Source organism: Populus trichocarpa, chromosome 8, assembly GCF_000002775.5.
Source record: "Populus trichocarpa isolate Nisqually-1 chromosome 8, P.trichocarpa_v4.1, whole genome shotgun sequence".
Taxonomy (NCBI): Eukaryota; Viridiplantae; Streptophyta; class Magnoliopsida; order Malpighiales; family Salicaceae; genus Populus; species Populus trichocarpa.
In genome coordinates this window covers 4,429,785-4,446,313 of record NC_037292.2, presented here as the reverse complement: position 1 = coordinate 4,446,313, position 16,529 = coordinate 4,429,785, and the positions used below count along the sequence as shown (strand labels likewise).

Genomic DNA, 16,529 nt, shown 5'->3' with positions numbered 1-16,529 from the left:
CCAGAGTTTTTTTAATGAGGGGGCAAATTATTAACAAATAATATATTATATAGATATACATTAGAAATCAATTCGAAACATATATACTAATTCATATCAAGTAAAATTAATTTAAAAATACTTTTAAACTAAAAAAACTTACATTATAATTGTTCTCTTCGAGTTTTCATATTTTGAAACCGCTTCATAATAGCTTCATTATCAATCTTATCGAAGTTATCTTTCTCAATGTATACAACCAAACTATTATTCATCCACTTATCTCCCATCCTATTTCAATATGACTTTTCTTTGAACTTGATTGAGTTACATGACTTCAAGCTTTGATTGATTCTTCATCCTCAAGGGATTTACGCTTGAAATACTTGTCTAGTGACATGTTAATTTAATATGAACCTGCTAGATTTTTTATCATCATTAGTGTCTACATAATAATTAACACAACTACACAATAATTCACTTTTAAATAAAAATCAGTTGAGTTACACAATAATTCTAAATCTTCTATATGAAATTCATAGCAAAATACACATCAATTCATCAAAATCAAAACCTATTTCAATTCATATCTATATGCATATAATAAGTATATTGATTAAATTATACTTAATCATTTCTAGATATTTAATTGAGGAGCAATGCCTCGTGTATGTGCAAGAGGAACAATTTTTGAAAAACATGCTTTCTACTTGATATTTTACTTACAAACAAGTCATATGAAAATATTAAATTTCAATAAACTACTCTACCAATGCAAGATATGTCAATAATAGTGGTTTTGCATGAATATTAATTTATTCCTTTATAATAAGAAAAGAAACATTTAATTGATTAAATTAGTAGATTTAAATATTTATTTTGAACATATTGGAACATATTCATATCAAAACCCCTAAATTATCATAAACCCTAATATTTTTAATAATTAATTATAAAATAATAATATTAAAATTAAACAATGAAATAAAAAAAATAAAGAAAATTTAGCTAAAATATAAAACAAAAAACAAAAAAAAAATTAATTACTTAATTATATTTTATGAGAAATTTACATATCAGAAAGGCAGAGAACAACAACTGAAAAGAGTAAAGCAAACACAGCAGCTCATGAAAAGATAGGCAGGAACAAAAAATACTCTGTTAGTCAGGGATTCTATAATTTGATTCTATAATTTTAAGCCGGTACTAATGATTTAATATAGAAATAAAAAGGAAAAAGGAAAAACTTCCGTGGAATAAGCTATGTATATATATTATATTATATTATATTAATATATAAGTCAACAATTATAAACAATATCAACTTTCCTTTTTCCTTCCCTCAGTAACAATAAATTCTCTAAACTAATATATTAATATATTAATAAATAAATAAAAGTTAAGGGGGCAATTGCCCCCTTTTGTCCCTCTGTGGCTCCGCCACTGTGAATAAGAGTTAAAATCATATCAATATTTTCAATTAAAAAAAAACACATTCCAGAAAAATCTCTAACAAATTTGGATCAAATTTGAATAGGTAACCCATTTCATCCTTGTAAATTCATGTTCCGCTAATAGTTTTGGTTCTATTTAATAATAGAGCAATCAAGGAATAATAAATCCACTCAATAAATAAATAGCGCATGAACAGGGATGATTATCGATGCACAGATCATTTGCTTTCGGATTTATGGGCTTCTAGTTATGAAACACTAAGCATTGACCTTCTTTTATTCGTTACTACAGGATTAATTTACGTGAAAAAAAAAAAGGCAGCTTGCTCCTCGAGAAATGTCGCACCTTTAGCCCTTACATATTAAAATCTAGACTAAAATATTAAACAATTGAACTTGTTAATTATGTTGTTTTCGCAAGAGGCTGTGTATGGTTATGGCTCGCACACCTTAGGTTGTTCTTGCACTCTTTCGTTAAAAATTCAATTTAAAAAACCCAAGTTTTTCCATGAAAATTAATAAAAACTTCTGAGTTAAATAGGCGCGATGCATGATAAATAAGAAAGAAACTGTGCGTTGCATATCTGGCCTCACAGGACATTTATCTATTCTTTTGGACGCTAAGTTTTACTTATTCCTAGAACGGCACTCCTTTCTCGACGGGGCGGATGCAAGAAATTTTGTTGGGGGAAAATTAATGAATAAAAAAAAAGATTTCTAGAGGGTCAAAAGTTCAAAGTTAAAAATTAAAATTATTCAAGAAAGAGGGATGGAAAAAAAAAAAAAAAAACTTTGCAGGTGCCGGGGCCTGCCAGCTCCTGTGCCTCCGCCCTTGTTTCTCAACACTCGTGGACATTCTGTCAAACTTCCCTGCCATTAAATATACTTGGTTATAGAAAATCGGTAATAAGGTCAACAAATTTAATCTTATTACTATTTATTTAGAAGAACATTTTACAGTGGCAACACCAAAATCAAGATAAATTCTAAACTATCATCGGAAAAAAATCCTTAAAAAAAAATAGATGTGCAAAGCTTACTCAAAAACATACATGTACATTGGTCAATTGCTAAGTTCTAATGACATTAACTAACAAAGGGTTGTTATTAAATAAAATGCAATGTTATATTAATAAAGGATCCAATAAAATATTGTTTACTAATAAAGTGATGAGAATTTTCATTTCTCTTTTTCTTTCTATACTAGCTGTGATTGAATTAGTTTTTTTATTAAATTTTGAATTTTTTTTGTTTTAAATTATTTTTTAATGTTTTTGGATTATTTTAATGTGCTAATATTAAAAATAAATTTTAATATATATATATATATATTATAATACTAAATAAAAAATACTTTAAAAAATATTTTTTACGAGACTTAAAAAAAAAAAACACTAAATCCAAGGAAAATCAGGCTCCACAGGACGTGCATTTGTCGAATGGGCTTTGCTAGATCAAACTCCATAAAAGGTCCGAATTTCTCTCCTCCCCGTTCTCTAGAAGGCTTAAACCTCAAGCCATGGTTCTCGAGATTCTCCACAAAATCCCCAATTAATCATCTATCCCTGGCCCATCTCCTCCTCGTTCCTTCGCCTTTCCCCAACTCAAATAAACAATCTCTTACAATGTTGCAAGTTTTTCTCCATCAAATTTGCAAGCTTATTTTGTTTATCTACGTTAGCACAGATAACTAACAAGCTCTGTCTTTGTATCTATTCCGCAAGACAATCCAGTAAATAGGTCGTTTAAATGGCATTATTCTACGTAAAATAGTGTTTTTATGGCTAATTAATATGGATCTTAATGGCACAAAAAGCTATGGTGTCTTAGTGCTTGCACTTTGGTGATCAGGTTTTAAATTCTGATGATTTAGTCACTAGCGGTTTCTTAAATCGACGTTTACGTTCCTCCACCATCCAATTTGCAGAGAACAAGCTCTCCAACTCTTCAGTTCGTTTTAAATTGATAAACCTTTAGCTATCTGTTTCGTGAAAAACTAGACAGTTTCTTCGTTTTACAAGTGCTCTACAATTTTTTGTTGTAATCAAATGCTTACTCATGAAAATGCTCAAATTAATATTAACATATTTCCATATACAAAAGGTGTGGTTAGAGCATTGAGTTATATTTCAGTATTAAAGGACTATGAAATAATTTCATGGTTCTTCGTTTCCTCTGTTTTGGTTTCTTATTTGCGTATTCCAGGCGTTATCTTGTATCTCATGCTTATAAAGAAAAAAGGGACTCTGAAGTAATTATAAGAAATTAAAGGGGTTCGAGTATTGATATTAGCAACTCAACTAAAATTAGTTGAAAGACCACTCTAATATATTATAAAAATAATAGGGCTCGAGGGGTATAGTTCAACTGGTTAGATATTAGATTTGCTTTTTAGAGGTTATCGGTTTGAGTTCTACAAACCTCGGGATCACTGGAAACTTAAATGGTTGTTAATTTCAGAACATGTTAGATTAGTTAAAATATACATAAGTTAGCCTAGATATCCATATTAAAAAAAAAAAAAAAACAAAGTAAATACTACTATTAATTACTTAGGTCAATAAGACGCCATCCACTCCATGCTCGTATTCGGTTGATAACGTTATAGAATGATTTTGTGAGCGATAAAAAAAGAAAAAAAAAGAAAGAAAGAATGGTTTTCCGAGAAATATCTGGTGTCGTGTTAGATACTGTACAATGAAAGCACCACACAAATCATTGACCTCAAGAGATAAAGCTTTGTGTGGCTATTGACCTCAAACCAGCAACACGAAGCACCTCCAAACAAAAGTCCTTATCGACTTGCAATTCTTCCACTGATTCTCAACCATTTATGCAACACTGTGATGTCTGGTTCATAAAAATGACATTGCGCGCAGTGGAAAATTAAGACATGAATATTGAGAGGAAACTTAATTTCAACCAGGGGTTCTTACTTCTGACTAGTTCAACAAGGAAGACATTAACAAAAAAATAATTAAGTTAATATATAATTCGTATCTTTTGATTTCTTAATTTGTCCGTTTCTAGGTAGGTCTTTTCCTAACACCAACCGTGAAGGAATCTGTTGGCTTTTCGGTTTATGTGTTCTGGACGAAAGAAAACCAGTCAACTCACTTCCCAGACGTTGCTGATTAGATAATTTCTACTATGGTTACTAGCATACTGTTCCTGAATATGGAACGGAAAAACATGGTAAGATCCAAGTCACCACCTAAGCTAACCTTTGTCCAAGTTACATTTGTCTGATTGTCTGCTGTAAGGATAAAGATCAGAAGAAGAAGAAGAAATCAAGATGAATATTCATCTAATAAAACCAGTTTGATACTCAAACTGTAACCAACATATCTGCAAACCTTACTTAATTCTCATGCCTTGGGAGCAAGGGCATGACTGGTTCTAACTGTTAAAGTAATTCAGATGAAACATAAAAGGAGGCTAGAATTCTCAATAATATGTTTATTATGAGTGCTTAAGTTAACCTAAATACAAAGGAATTATATATAGGTTAAACTGAAAATACTATTCTACCCTTAATAAATAAAACTAGATAAATATTACTTAACATCTCCCCTCAAACTCACGATGCGACATCTACAAGCATCGAGAGTTTGTCAACTAGAAAACAAAAACGAGATATGAAATGCGTCTTAGTAAAGAAATCTGCAATCTGCAATCTGCAAGGAAGAATGAATAAAAGGCAAAATAATGGTGCCATGCTTGAGATGATGACGAGTAAGATGACAATCGATCTCAATGTGCTTAGTTCGCTCATAAAAACCGAGTTGTGAGCAATCTGAATAGAACTCTGGTTGTCACAATTTATAGGAGTAGGATGAGAAAAGAAAACTCTCATATCAGCAAGTAACCAACGTAACCAAACAATCTCTTTGGTAGTAAATGCCATGACAGAAGCTGAAGGAAAGTCGAAATACCAGATTTTGCAGAAGCAGAAGACAAAATATCACTCCAATTTTATTTTATTTTTGCAGAAACAGAAGCTGATACCAAATTGCAGAAACTGAAGAGAAGATGAAATACCAAAACAATTGCAGAGACAGAACAGAAATACCAAATTGCAGAAGCTGATACCAAATTGCAGAAACCGAAGAGAAGACGAAATACCAAAACAATTGCAGAGACAGAACAGAAATACCAAATTGCAGAAGCTGATACCAAATTGCAGAAACCGAAGAGAAGACGAATACCAAATTGCAGAAGCTGATACCAAATTGCAGAAACCAAAGAGAAGATGAAATACCAAAACAATTGCAGAGACAAAACAGAAATACCAAATTGCAGAAGCTGATACCAAATTGCAGAAACCGAAGAGAAGACGAAATACCAAAACAATTGCAGAGACAAAACAGAAATACCAAATTGCAGAAGCTGATACCAAATTACAGAAACCGAAGAGAAGACGAAATACCAAAACAATTGCAAATACAAAAAAGAAATACCAAATTGCAGAAGCTGAAGAATCTAAAATAAAGTTTCAGATATTAATTCTTCAGCTGCAAGCACAAAACCTGATCTTCATCCTCCATCTTTTAATAGGTCAAACAACCCATGTCTGATGTTTTGAAAAATGGATCTGAAGTTAAGCTTCAAAAGAATGCATTGAGCGTGCTGGAACATCCTACAGGGAATGAAGTGGATGATGATAATGATTTTGATACGAGCAGTGGCTCTGACATTGGTGAACATGATTTCTACAAGGACAGCGAGTTCCATAAAATTAACAAACCAAGGGTTCGATCAACTAGACTCTGATACCATGTTAAAGTAATTCAGATGAAACATAAAAGGAGGCTAGAATTCTCAATAATATGTTTATTATGAGTGCTTAAGTTAACCTAAATACAAAGGAATTATATATAGGTTAAACTGAAAATACTATTCTACCCTTAATAAATAAAACTAGATAAATATTACTTAACAGTAACTTCTAAGTGAATGACTGTGACATATATCTGCCATGACTGGCAATCGTTTAATAGATTATTCAATTTCCTTTTAATCTTCTCTCTTCATCAGTCTCAAACCTCGAACGTGATGGTTTTGGTATAAAGTCCAATGCCAACAGATTGCGGGTGAGGCTGGTAGATTATTCAATGTCACAGCTTCATCTATGAATATACTGATCATCTATAATTTTAAAGTCTCGGAGGAATGCCCCATGGCTTTACCTACCAAGTAAACTACACAATTTACTGTAATTATCAAGCCTGTAATATTTCTTATGCCTTGCAACAAAGGCAAGACAGCTCAAACTGTACTTCTCTGATACATGCATGTTTTTACAGATATTAGAACGCTGGCATCTATAAATGCTTATACTTATTACATTATCAAATAAATCTGAATTTAAAGATCACTCCCCATTACTTTATTTAAATTAATTTATTGGTTTAATCTGTATTGACTTAACTTCAAATGAGAACAAACACGCAACAACATTTAGGTTGATTACAGATTCTATGTGATTTTGATTTTTCCTAATTATTCCTCGTGCCAGATGAGACGTACGAGGGTGCTTTTATATCTTGGATTGTAAGTGATCTGGGGTCAATTCATCATTCAATACAGATTATACTTCAGAGTCTTTTTTAAGTAATTTATATATATTTTTTTAGAAGATTAAACCGTTCTCTAATCTAGTTTTAGACAAATCGTTATACCGGAATTAGAATCCTATTCGAAATGAATTTATTAATTTCTCTTAATCTTTAAATTCAAAATGATTACTTAAATTATAAGTCCTCGGTGACTCGACCCCACATCTCAGAATTGTAACTACGGTCCTGTTTGTTCTTGTATTTCAAAAATATTTTTAAAAAAATTTAAATTTATGTTATTTTTTTGTTTTAAATTAATATTTTGTTGGTGTTTTTAGATTATTTTGATGCGCTGATATTAAAATAATTTTTAAAAAATAAAAAATTATTATTTTAATATATTTTTAAATAAAAAATATTTTAAAATACATAATACACTCAAACTTAAAAAAACACGTTGTCCTATGATTCATTGACACGGTCAGACTGGGGACTGCTAAATACCCATAGACGAACCCCGCGTTTTTTCCGTTCAAAATTTGGATAAAGCTGGTTGGAATTATTGGCTTTGACGTGCGCTTTGGTTAAAGAAAGGGACCACATTGCGTTCTTTCTCCGTATACAAACATCATTTCCCTTTCGTTGTCTGGTCAGTGCTTCCCTTCCAATCTAATTAAAACCAAACGGTTTAAAATTTAATCATGTTTTTCAAACACAAGCATGGAAGATCGGAGGTGGATGTATAGCACCGGTGTACTCCTGATTAACACCAAACAGTACTGAACCGGAACACGAACCATATGCATGCATGCTCGATGTTTCAAGTAGTTATCTCCGATAAATCATGTTATAGAGCAAGCTGCCAGCAATTAGAAAACAAAATGAAGAACACAGGCGAAATAAGATTTTCCAGCCTATATAATTTGAGTGGTAATTAAAACCCACACGCCGGTTCGTTATTTTTATCATCTTTTTAAAATACAAATCTTGAATTCGCATTACACGCGCTAAGACTCAGTCTTCTACTTTAGAAATTCGTGGCCACCCAAGTACAGGATAAGTACAAGGTGAGTATATAATTTTCTGGTTTAAAGTATTTTTTATTTAAAAATATATTAAAATAATATTTTTTTAATTTTTAATCTTAACACATCAAAATAATCTAAAAATATAAAAAATTAATTTTTTAAAACACTATTTTAACTGCATTTCTAAACACTACCCAGTATAATCATTATTATTTGAAAGATTATATGGTACAAAGGTCCGGTGAACCGATTAAAGTTTGCAATTTACATTTGTAATTATAAATATATAAAAAAGACGAGGTCTACCATGTTTTGTTCGGTAGTCAATTTGCTGGTTAACTTACTTCCCAGGTTTCGACTTTGCTAGCATACTTTTCAAAATAGCTAGCAATTTCCTTTTTAATATTTGATGAACACGTAGTAAGAACTACTTTTTCACACTAAGAAAGTGCAGAAGTCTAATCAGGCTTCTACAAGGGAGGATAATTCAACTGCAGGTATTAACGACTGTAATCAGGATTACTGCAAATTGGAAAAAAGTACTCTAAATTCTTGATTAAGACCCTACAGAAGGCAGCAATAATGCCATGTGAGAGGCCATGGCGAGACCGTATTTCTTGAAATTATGGAGCAAATCAATCATATATTTATTTAATTATATCATGATTGCTTGTATTATGACTATGAAACAAGAAAACGCTGCTAAATAATCAGTATAATAGTATCATTAAGTTTGCCTCGACCCCAAGATAACAACAGCCTCGACTTTAATAGAGACATCAAGGAAACAACCACAGCTCCCACCGAATCCAATTACAGGGCGAGTTCAGCTTTTTACTGTATAAATTTACAGTTAATGACGAATGCTTTTTAGTTTTAGTTTTAGTTTTTTTCAATTAATATGCTTTTTCCTTATATTTTTTTTTCAATTATTTTTTTTGTTTAATTTAGTTTTTTAATTTTAATTTTTTTTCTATTTAGTTATACGAATTTAAGGTTTAACAAGTTAATCTGGTTTGTTGGGTTAATCTGGTTTGATTGGTTAATCTGGTTGACTCATATTTTTTTAATTAGTTTTTTCCTTTCAATTACATCTTTTAATATCGATTTGATTGAAAATTAAACTTCATGATTTATTTTGTTTTTTTTATTATTAAATTATCCTGATTTCATGGGAGGTTTTTATTGTACTCCTCCTTCTAGAGCACTGTTTATTATAATAGTGCTTTGCTTTTTGTTTTTTTATTTTTTTAATTAATTTTTTTTTGTTTAATTTTTTTTTCTATTTAGTTATCATTCTTTCATGACACAGCTTTGCAATCAGATCCACATCCAAGACTTTTGGATTTGGTGTTATAGTCAAATCCACTTAAAGTTAGGTTAAACAAGTTTAATATTATTATTAATATTAAAAATATCATTATTTATATTAAAAATATTACTATTAGTATTATAATTAATATTATAAATATTATAAAGGTTGAATATTCTTGAATCTTTATTTTTATATATATATTTTTTATGCTAAAAAAAAATAATCCACGGCACAGTGCGGCGACCAACCTAGGAATCACTATTCATCAATATCATTTTACTATTCTTCTAAAATATTCCAATAAATGTCCAAGCGGTCGGCCGCATGATCACTTGGACAGCAATTAATTAGGAAAGTGACCGAGTTTCCCGGTTACCTTTATTTACTTCTTCTTCTTACCGATCAAAAAGTCTATAACATTGACGGCACCTGACTGGAAGGACTCAAAAATTAACAGTAATGCCTAATTATTTCATGGAAAGTACTGGATATTATTTTTCAGAACCGTGTTTTATCGTTACAAAAGTTCATCAATAAAAAATATGTTTTAATTAAAACATATTTGATTTATTCTTAGAAAAATATCATCAATTTATTTTAGATAAAAATTACTTTATAATAAATGTGAGAAATTCAAAAATATTTTATTATTTGTTAATAATATTAAATTTAATCTTTAATTTTTTAATTGCTATATATATATATATATTTAATTTTTTAAAATTTTATAAAACTTGATTTAATTTTATTTTTATACTAATTTTAGGTCTTATTTTTTTTAATTATTATTATTTTTCTCTTATTTTTTTTAATTAAAGTTTTTTATCTATTAAGTTTGATATTCATTTTTTTTATTGCATTTTATTTTTTTAAAATAATTTATGAAATTATATATTTTTTAATTTTATTATTTTTTAACTTTTTTGTTTGTTAGATTTAATTTTTATTATTGTTATTATTTTATTTGAATAATTTATTAATTGTTTTTTTCAATTTCATTCTTATTTAACTCTTTTACATATAAGATAAGGTTCTAGTTTTTCTAATAAATTTGAAATATTTTTAATAAAAATTAATAAGTTTTTTTCTATCTTATTTTTTAATTAAATACTAAAAAAAAATTCAGCTTATTTTTTTATAATAACACCACGCATAAAAACAAATTATTTTTCAGGAATTAAATAAATAATGTATTTTACAGCAGTAAAAAAGAAGTCCAGTACCAGAAATTTAGAAGAAAAAGAGAAGACGCGTTTTCAAAAATCAAAAGCGTCTCTAAGGGGTCGAAACATGTCTAAAAAATCCAAGCACGCACGCGAGAGAGAACATAGTTTTTGAATGTTATCTTCTTCTTCCTTTCCTTGTTTCTCTACTTGTTTACAATTCAATACAGCTGGTGTTTGGGCACTGTTGTTCTCATGGAGATCAATAACTGGAAAATCAGTCGGTTTGGAGTTCTAATCTTGTTTTTGGTATATCAAAACTTGATTCTCTGCTTTTCGCTTAATGATGAAGGTAAGTAAGTGTGTCTATGCTTGTGTTGTTCGTTTCTGGGTTAATTTCTCGAGAAAGTAAGTAGTGGAACAAGTGATAAAAAGAGCAGATGATGATGATGCAGGTATGGCGTTGTTGAAGTTGAGAGAGGGAATTGTGAGTGATCCATACGGTGCGTTGAAGAGCTGGAAAATGGATTTTGGAGTGATTAATCCCTGTTCCTGGTTCGGTGTTGAGTGCTCTTATGATGGCAAAGTTGTAGTTTTGTAAGTTTTTCTTCTTCTTCCCTCATCTTGTTTTTAAGAGATTTTGACTTTTCTGTTATGTTCTGTTTGGTTTCTGGGAAATTTAGGGAAATGAAGGAGTTTGAAATAAGCTGTAAACTTAAGGCTTACTAATTTACTAACTTCATAGTATTTTTGTTTTGAGAATTCAAGGTTACTTTAAAATTTTGGATGTTAAAATTTGTGATTTGGTCAACTTTGTTATTATTAGTTATGTAATTAATCAAGTAAGTCAATGAGGAAGTAGTGGTTCTTTGTAATTCTTTTGGAAAAACATGTTAGAACAAAGTAATTCTCTTTAAATTCCTTGCGATACTTCTAAATATTTTGTTTGATTTGCTGTAAAGATGACTTTTTGCTGTTGTATTTACATACAAATGTTCTCTTGGGCAGTTGGTATTGATTGCATGCGGTCTTTCTCTCGGTAGGATTGTTTTTAATTTCTTGTTCTAAAGGTGTGTTTGTCATACAACTCGCAGGAACTTGAAAGATCTTTGTCTTGAAGGAACACTGGCACCTGAAATCGCAAACCTTGTCCACATAAAGTCTATGTGAGTATTCATTAGGTGACTGATATTTTGAGCCATTCCTTCTGTTTTATGCTCAAAATTTTAATCTCTAGCATTGTCTCTTAATGTTTTATTGCAGTATTTTACGCAACAACTCATTTTCGGGGATCATCCCCGAAGGGGTTGGAGAGCTGAAGGAGTTGGAAGTGCTAGATTTTGGGTACAATAACTTCAGTGGGCCCCTTCCACCTGATCTTGGCAGTAATCCCTCCCTGGCAATCCTGTGAGTGTCAAACAATTTTTATGGCCAACGAAGTTATCTTCTGCTTCTGTTGATTTATTAACTTATTTTCTACCTTTATCCAGTCTGCTGGACAACAATGAGCGACTCAGAAGCTTATCATCTGAAATTCAACATCTGGAGACGCTTTCTGAATTTCAAGTAGACGAGAACGAGTTATCTAATGCAGCTAAAGGTTCATCCCGCAACAAAAGATCCATTACATGGTATGTCACTATGATCAACTTGATGATACTCTCTTGTGGGTGATATCACTCTGGATGTCTGGGGCAAACTCCAGGAGATGGGTCCTTATGAGGTTATTGTATGGGCTCTTTAGACCATGGGGTGACATTTCCCTAATGTCTTTGACATTGAAGTGACCTCTGAATTGTCATACCTTTAGAATTTTTCTTGAGTTTATCTTGTGTTTCTTGATCTTCTTTGTACATAATGTTTTAAGTGCTCCATGCTTTTATAATATAATGCCTTTCTTTTTCATTTTCGATAGGAATCTTGTGCGTATAGAAAATGCAGTTCACAGACGACAGCTGAAAAATAATAAAAATAACAAAGATGTGACTTCTCCTCGTCCTTCTAGGACATCCCCCTCACCATCTCCAAAAGAGTCAACTGCACCATCTACAAGTGATCCATCTGCACCACCTTCCATTTCAGCTCCAGCTCGATCTGACTCAAGTGCTCCCAGAATATCATCTGAATCTTTCCAATCTAAAAAAAGTGCAATCATAGCTGGAGCTATAGGGGGCACCCTAGTTATTCTCATTTCAATCCTCAGTATATATATCTGCAAAACCAACAAGGCTTCTGTCAAACCTTGGGCCACAGGATTGAGTGGACAGCTTCAGAAAGCATTTGTAACTGGTAAGTCTTTCTTCTTGGTAAAATAATCAAGAAGTATTTATTGGGACTCCATTTCCAAATTGGAAAAAAGTATTCTTGTTCCTTCATCTATTCGGTAATATATTATCTGAAAACCTGAACCGGATAATAAGAAGTAATGATATTGAGTTTGACTTAGTTGAGTTAATTTGGTGTTAATCTTGCATGCTTTTGTGATCATTACCATCATATTTCTGTATTTGATGTCATAAATGTTCAACTCTTGACCACCTACATGTGCATCTAGAGACAGTGGGTCCACATCCTTTTGTTCCTCTGTTTCCTTTCCTCATCCCCTTCAGTGTTTTATATTTCCATGTTCATGTTTTAACCTTGTCTTTGCACTAACATGATTTAGATTTACATTTCAGGTGTGCCAAAGCTTAAGAGATCTGAGCTTGAAGCGGGCTGTGAAGATTTTAGTAATGTAATCGGTTCTTCACCAATTGGCACACTATACAAAGGGACGTTATCTAGTGGAGTTGAAATAGCTGTGCTAGCTGTGGCATCTGTTGCAATAACATCTGCCAAGGATTGGTCGAAGAATCTAGAAGTTCAGTTTAGACAGAAGGTAATCTACGTTTAACTCCCATTGAACAATACATGCTTATGGTGTGATCTGGCATTTCCTAATTGTTTTCTCGTTTTATGCTTCAGATCGAGACATTATCAAAAGTGAACCACAAGAATTTTGTTAACCTTATTGGGTACTGTGAGGAGGAGGAGCCTTTCACAAGAATGATGGTATTTGAATATGCGCCGAATGGGACACTCTTCGAGCATTTACACAGTGAGTGAGAATCATTTGTTATTAGCATCCTTGTTGCAGAACACATACCAAAAATAAGATCTTTGTTGTTGAGATTCATTAAATAAAAACATAAAGATCATCATTCTAAGTGTGTGTTTGGTAAGGCAGTTGAAAGTGTTTTTTCAAAGTGTGTTTCATCTGAAAATGCATAAAATTAATTTTTTAAGTGCTATGATTTTGACTTTCTCATATCAAAATTATAAAAAAACAATAATTTTGGTGCCTTTTCAGACAAAAAGCACTTTGTAAAATCACTTTAATAAGCACCTAAACCGCAATGCTAAATGGAGCCTAATCAACTTGTAGAGTTAATGCAAAAACTTTATGAAGTATATTTTTAAAACAAATGATGTTTGCAAGTATTGCCTCATTAATATTCATATTAAAACTATTGATTTCCTTTTTTTTTCTGATATCTACCTTGTATCCTGAATCGAGTCTTTCATATGCAAATGATCCATTAACCTCCAATCTTGAGAAGATAGAGAGTGTAAAGAAAATGAATGTTGATTAAACGGAGTGCAACTTTAGGGGTTTCTTTTTCCCTTGTGTGGGTTTCATCACTTTGTGAATAAGAGATTTACTTTGCTGCACCGAGGTTTTGGAAGTTTTATGCACTTAGGATCTTGAGTTGGCCAGCGGGTCAGGCATTTGAAAATCATAATCCATCTTTAGTTCTTGCCCCTAGAAAAAGAAAATTTTCTCTCTCCATTTGCTTTGTGTTTGGTTTTGTTGTAGATTGTAAATCTTATTATTAAGTTTCATCCTGCAGTTAAAGAATCTGAACACTTGGACTGGGGGATGCGGCTGAGAATCGCAATGGGCATGGCTTACTGCCTTGAGCATATGCACCAGCTGAATCCACCAATAGCTCACAGCAACCTGACCTCTTCGGTGATCTCTCTAACTGAGGACTATGCATCCAAAATCTCAGACTTCACCTTCTCAAATGACATAATTGCAAATGAGATGGAACTATCTGGCAAGAAGCTCCCAGATGTGCCTTTGGCACTCCCAGAAAGTAATGTTTACAATTTTGGTGTCTTGTTATTTGAAATGGTTACTGGTAGGCTACCATACTCGGTGGACAATGTCTCACTTGAAGACTGGGCATCAGACTATTTGAGAGGGTACCAACCCCTCAGGGAAAAGGTGGATCCAACTCTGGACTCGTTCGAAGAGGAAAAGCTGGAGAGAATTGGTGAAGTAATAAAATCTTGTGTGCACCCGGATCCAAAACAAAGACCAACAATGAGAGAAGTTACTGGAGGGTTAAGAGAGATAACTACATTAACACCAGATGCAGCAATCCCAAAACTTTCTCCTCTGTGGTGGGCAGAGCTTGAAATTTTGTCCACAGAAGCCAGCTAAAATATGATCGGACTGGAAGTATGAGCTCAATTTCTCATTTTTTATAGTTATAGAGGCACAAAACCAGTTGCCTGTAGGTTTTTCCCCACTTTTACCTATCATAGGTAAGGGAGATCAGCTACTTGTATATACCCGAGTTGGTGCGCCTCTCTCTCCCTGTTCTATACATATATATGTAATTTCTTTCCTTTTTAGGTTGGAAATTGGCTGGGAAATGAGCCATAGAAGCACAACCACACGGAAATTAGTTAATATTCCATTTGTTCTTTACTTGTTCCTCCTCTCCTCTCTCTATCTTTGACACGTTGAATTCTGATGGTGATGGACTTCAACTGAAGATAATAGGCATAGAGCAAGCAGTGCCTCATAATTCTTTTTTTTCTTTTCCATAGTATGACGATTCAAAGTATCCCACAAATAAATATACTGTGATTTGTGATGACTCTGGCTGCCAAAATAAAATGTAAAGATCAACTATAGAGCACAATATCCACGAAAGTTCAGCGATTGCCCCACAGCCCCGTTTGGGGCTGCGGTCAATGCTAAACACGGTGGCTCTCTCTCATCCCAGTGGATTTTGATTACTTTCCAAAAAGGCATGGAAGGGGCCTCCCCTTTTTTTTTCCTTCTTATAAACAAGGTGAGACCTAAACATGTAAGATGTTCATAAATATAGTAATATGTTTTTAAAATTGTTTTATCATAAATCTAATATAAAAATTTCCTTTTTTTTTAGTTTATGATGGTTTTTACTTTGAATAAAATAAAATAAAATAAATATTTTGTAATTAGATTGTCATGAATATAAAATATTAAGAGCTATTATAAATTAAATTATAGGTTTGATTTTTTATGAAAAACAGTTGTAGCCTTGATTTTTTTAATGAAAAAAATCATTTTCATTCTCAATAAATGAATGCTTTTTTTTATTTCTTATTGAAAAAAATGAAAATAATTCTATATTGGTACACACACCCTTATCTTTCAAAACTCAATGGTGCTATGTATGGAAGAAAAATTAAAGCTTATTTGGTATTATGGTAACGATTGTTTTTTAAAGTGTTTTTCACATGAAACTTCATTGAAATAATATTTTTTTAAAAAAAATTTAATTTTTATATTATCGCATCAAAACGATTTGAAAACACATAAAAAAATAATTTGAAGTAAAAAAAAATAAAAAATCTTTATTTTTTTAAAGCATTTTTAAAATGTAAAAATAAATAATAAAAAATTATCATCTCTTATTAGTAAAACTGCAACCAGGATATACTGCTTTGATTTTCAGCATTCCCAAAATGCATTACAAAGGGAGGGAAAAAAACAAGAAAGAAGAGTATATACTTGTCATTCTCGAAATACCAATATACAGATCCTTATGGATCAAAAGTTCTATAGAATTAGCACAACCATAAACAGTAGGCCCAAGTCCACAGCCCTTTTGAACATATTTTACGGGGAAAATACCTAAAATCTGTTTGAAAATCTGCAGGCCGAGGAATTCTCCACAATCATTGTGTTGGTGGGCACATGCGAGGGTTCA

The 16,529-nt window shown here is 31.7% G+C and overlaps 1 protein-coding gene across 3 annotated transcripts; it reads left to right on the top strand.

The window, feature by feature from the left end:
• Positions 1–10,591: 10,591 nt before the first annotated feature.
• Positions 10,592–15,256, top strand: LOC7462088 (inactive receptor-like serine/threonine-protein kinase At2g40270). 3 transcript variants are annotated; one of them, XM_052455444.1, is made up of 9 exons: positions 10,593–10,849; positions 10,953–11,094; positions 11,592–11,663; positions 11,761–11,904; positions 11,988–12,128; positions 12,503–12,786; positions 13,176–13,375; positions 13,462–13,594; positions 14,388–15,256. In XM_052455444.1, the coding sequence occupies exons 1-9, from the start codon at positions 10,753–10,755 to the stop codon at positions 14,984–14,986; spliced, it is 1,812 nt and encodes a 603-aa protein (XP_052311404.1). In that variant the 5' UTR covers positions 10,593–10,752; the 3' UTR covers positions 14,987–15,256. The 3 variants fall into 3 exon arrangements, with proteins under 3 accessions (XP_052311403.1, XP_052311404.1, XP_052311402.1); XM_052455442.1 differs by having other exon boundaries at positions 12,413–12,786; XM_052455443.1 differs by lacking the exon at positions 11,592–11,663 and having other exon boundaries at positions 10,592–10,849; positions 12,413–12,786.
• The last annotated feature ends 1,273 nt before the right edge of the window (positions 15,257–16,529 follow it).

Coding starts and splice junctions, on each gene's coding strand:
- LOC7462088 (XM_052455442.1), top strand. CDS start 10,753: ATGGAGATCAATAACTGGAAAATCAGTCGGTTTGGAGTTCTAATCTTG. Junction 10,850..10,952: donor CTTTTCGCTTAATGATGAAG/GTAAGTAAGTGT, acceptor ATGATGATGCAG/GTATGGCGTTGTTGAAGTTG. Junction 12,787..13,175: donor TCAGAAAGCATTTGTAACTG/GTAAGTCTTTCT, acceptor TTTACATTTCAG/GTGTGCCAAAGCTTAAGAGA.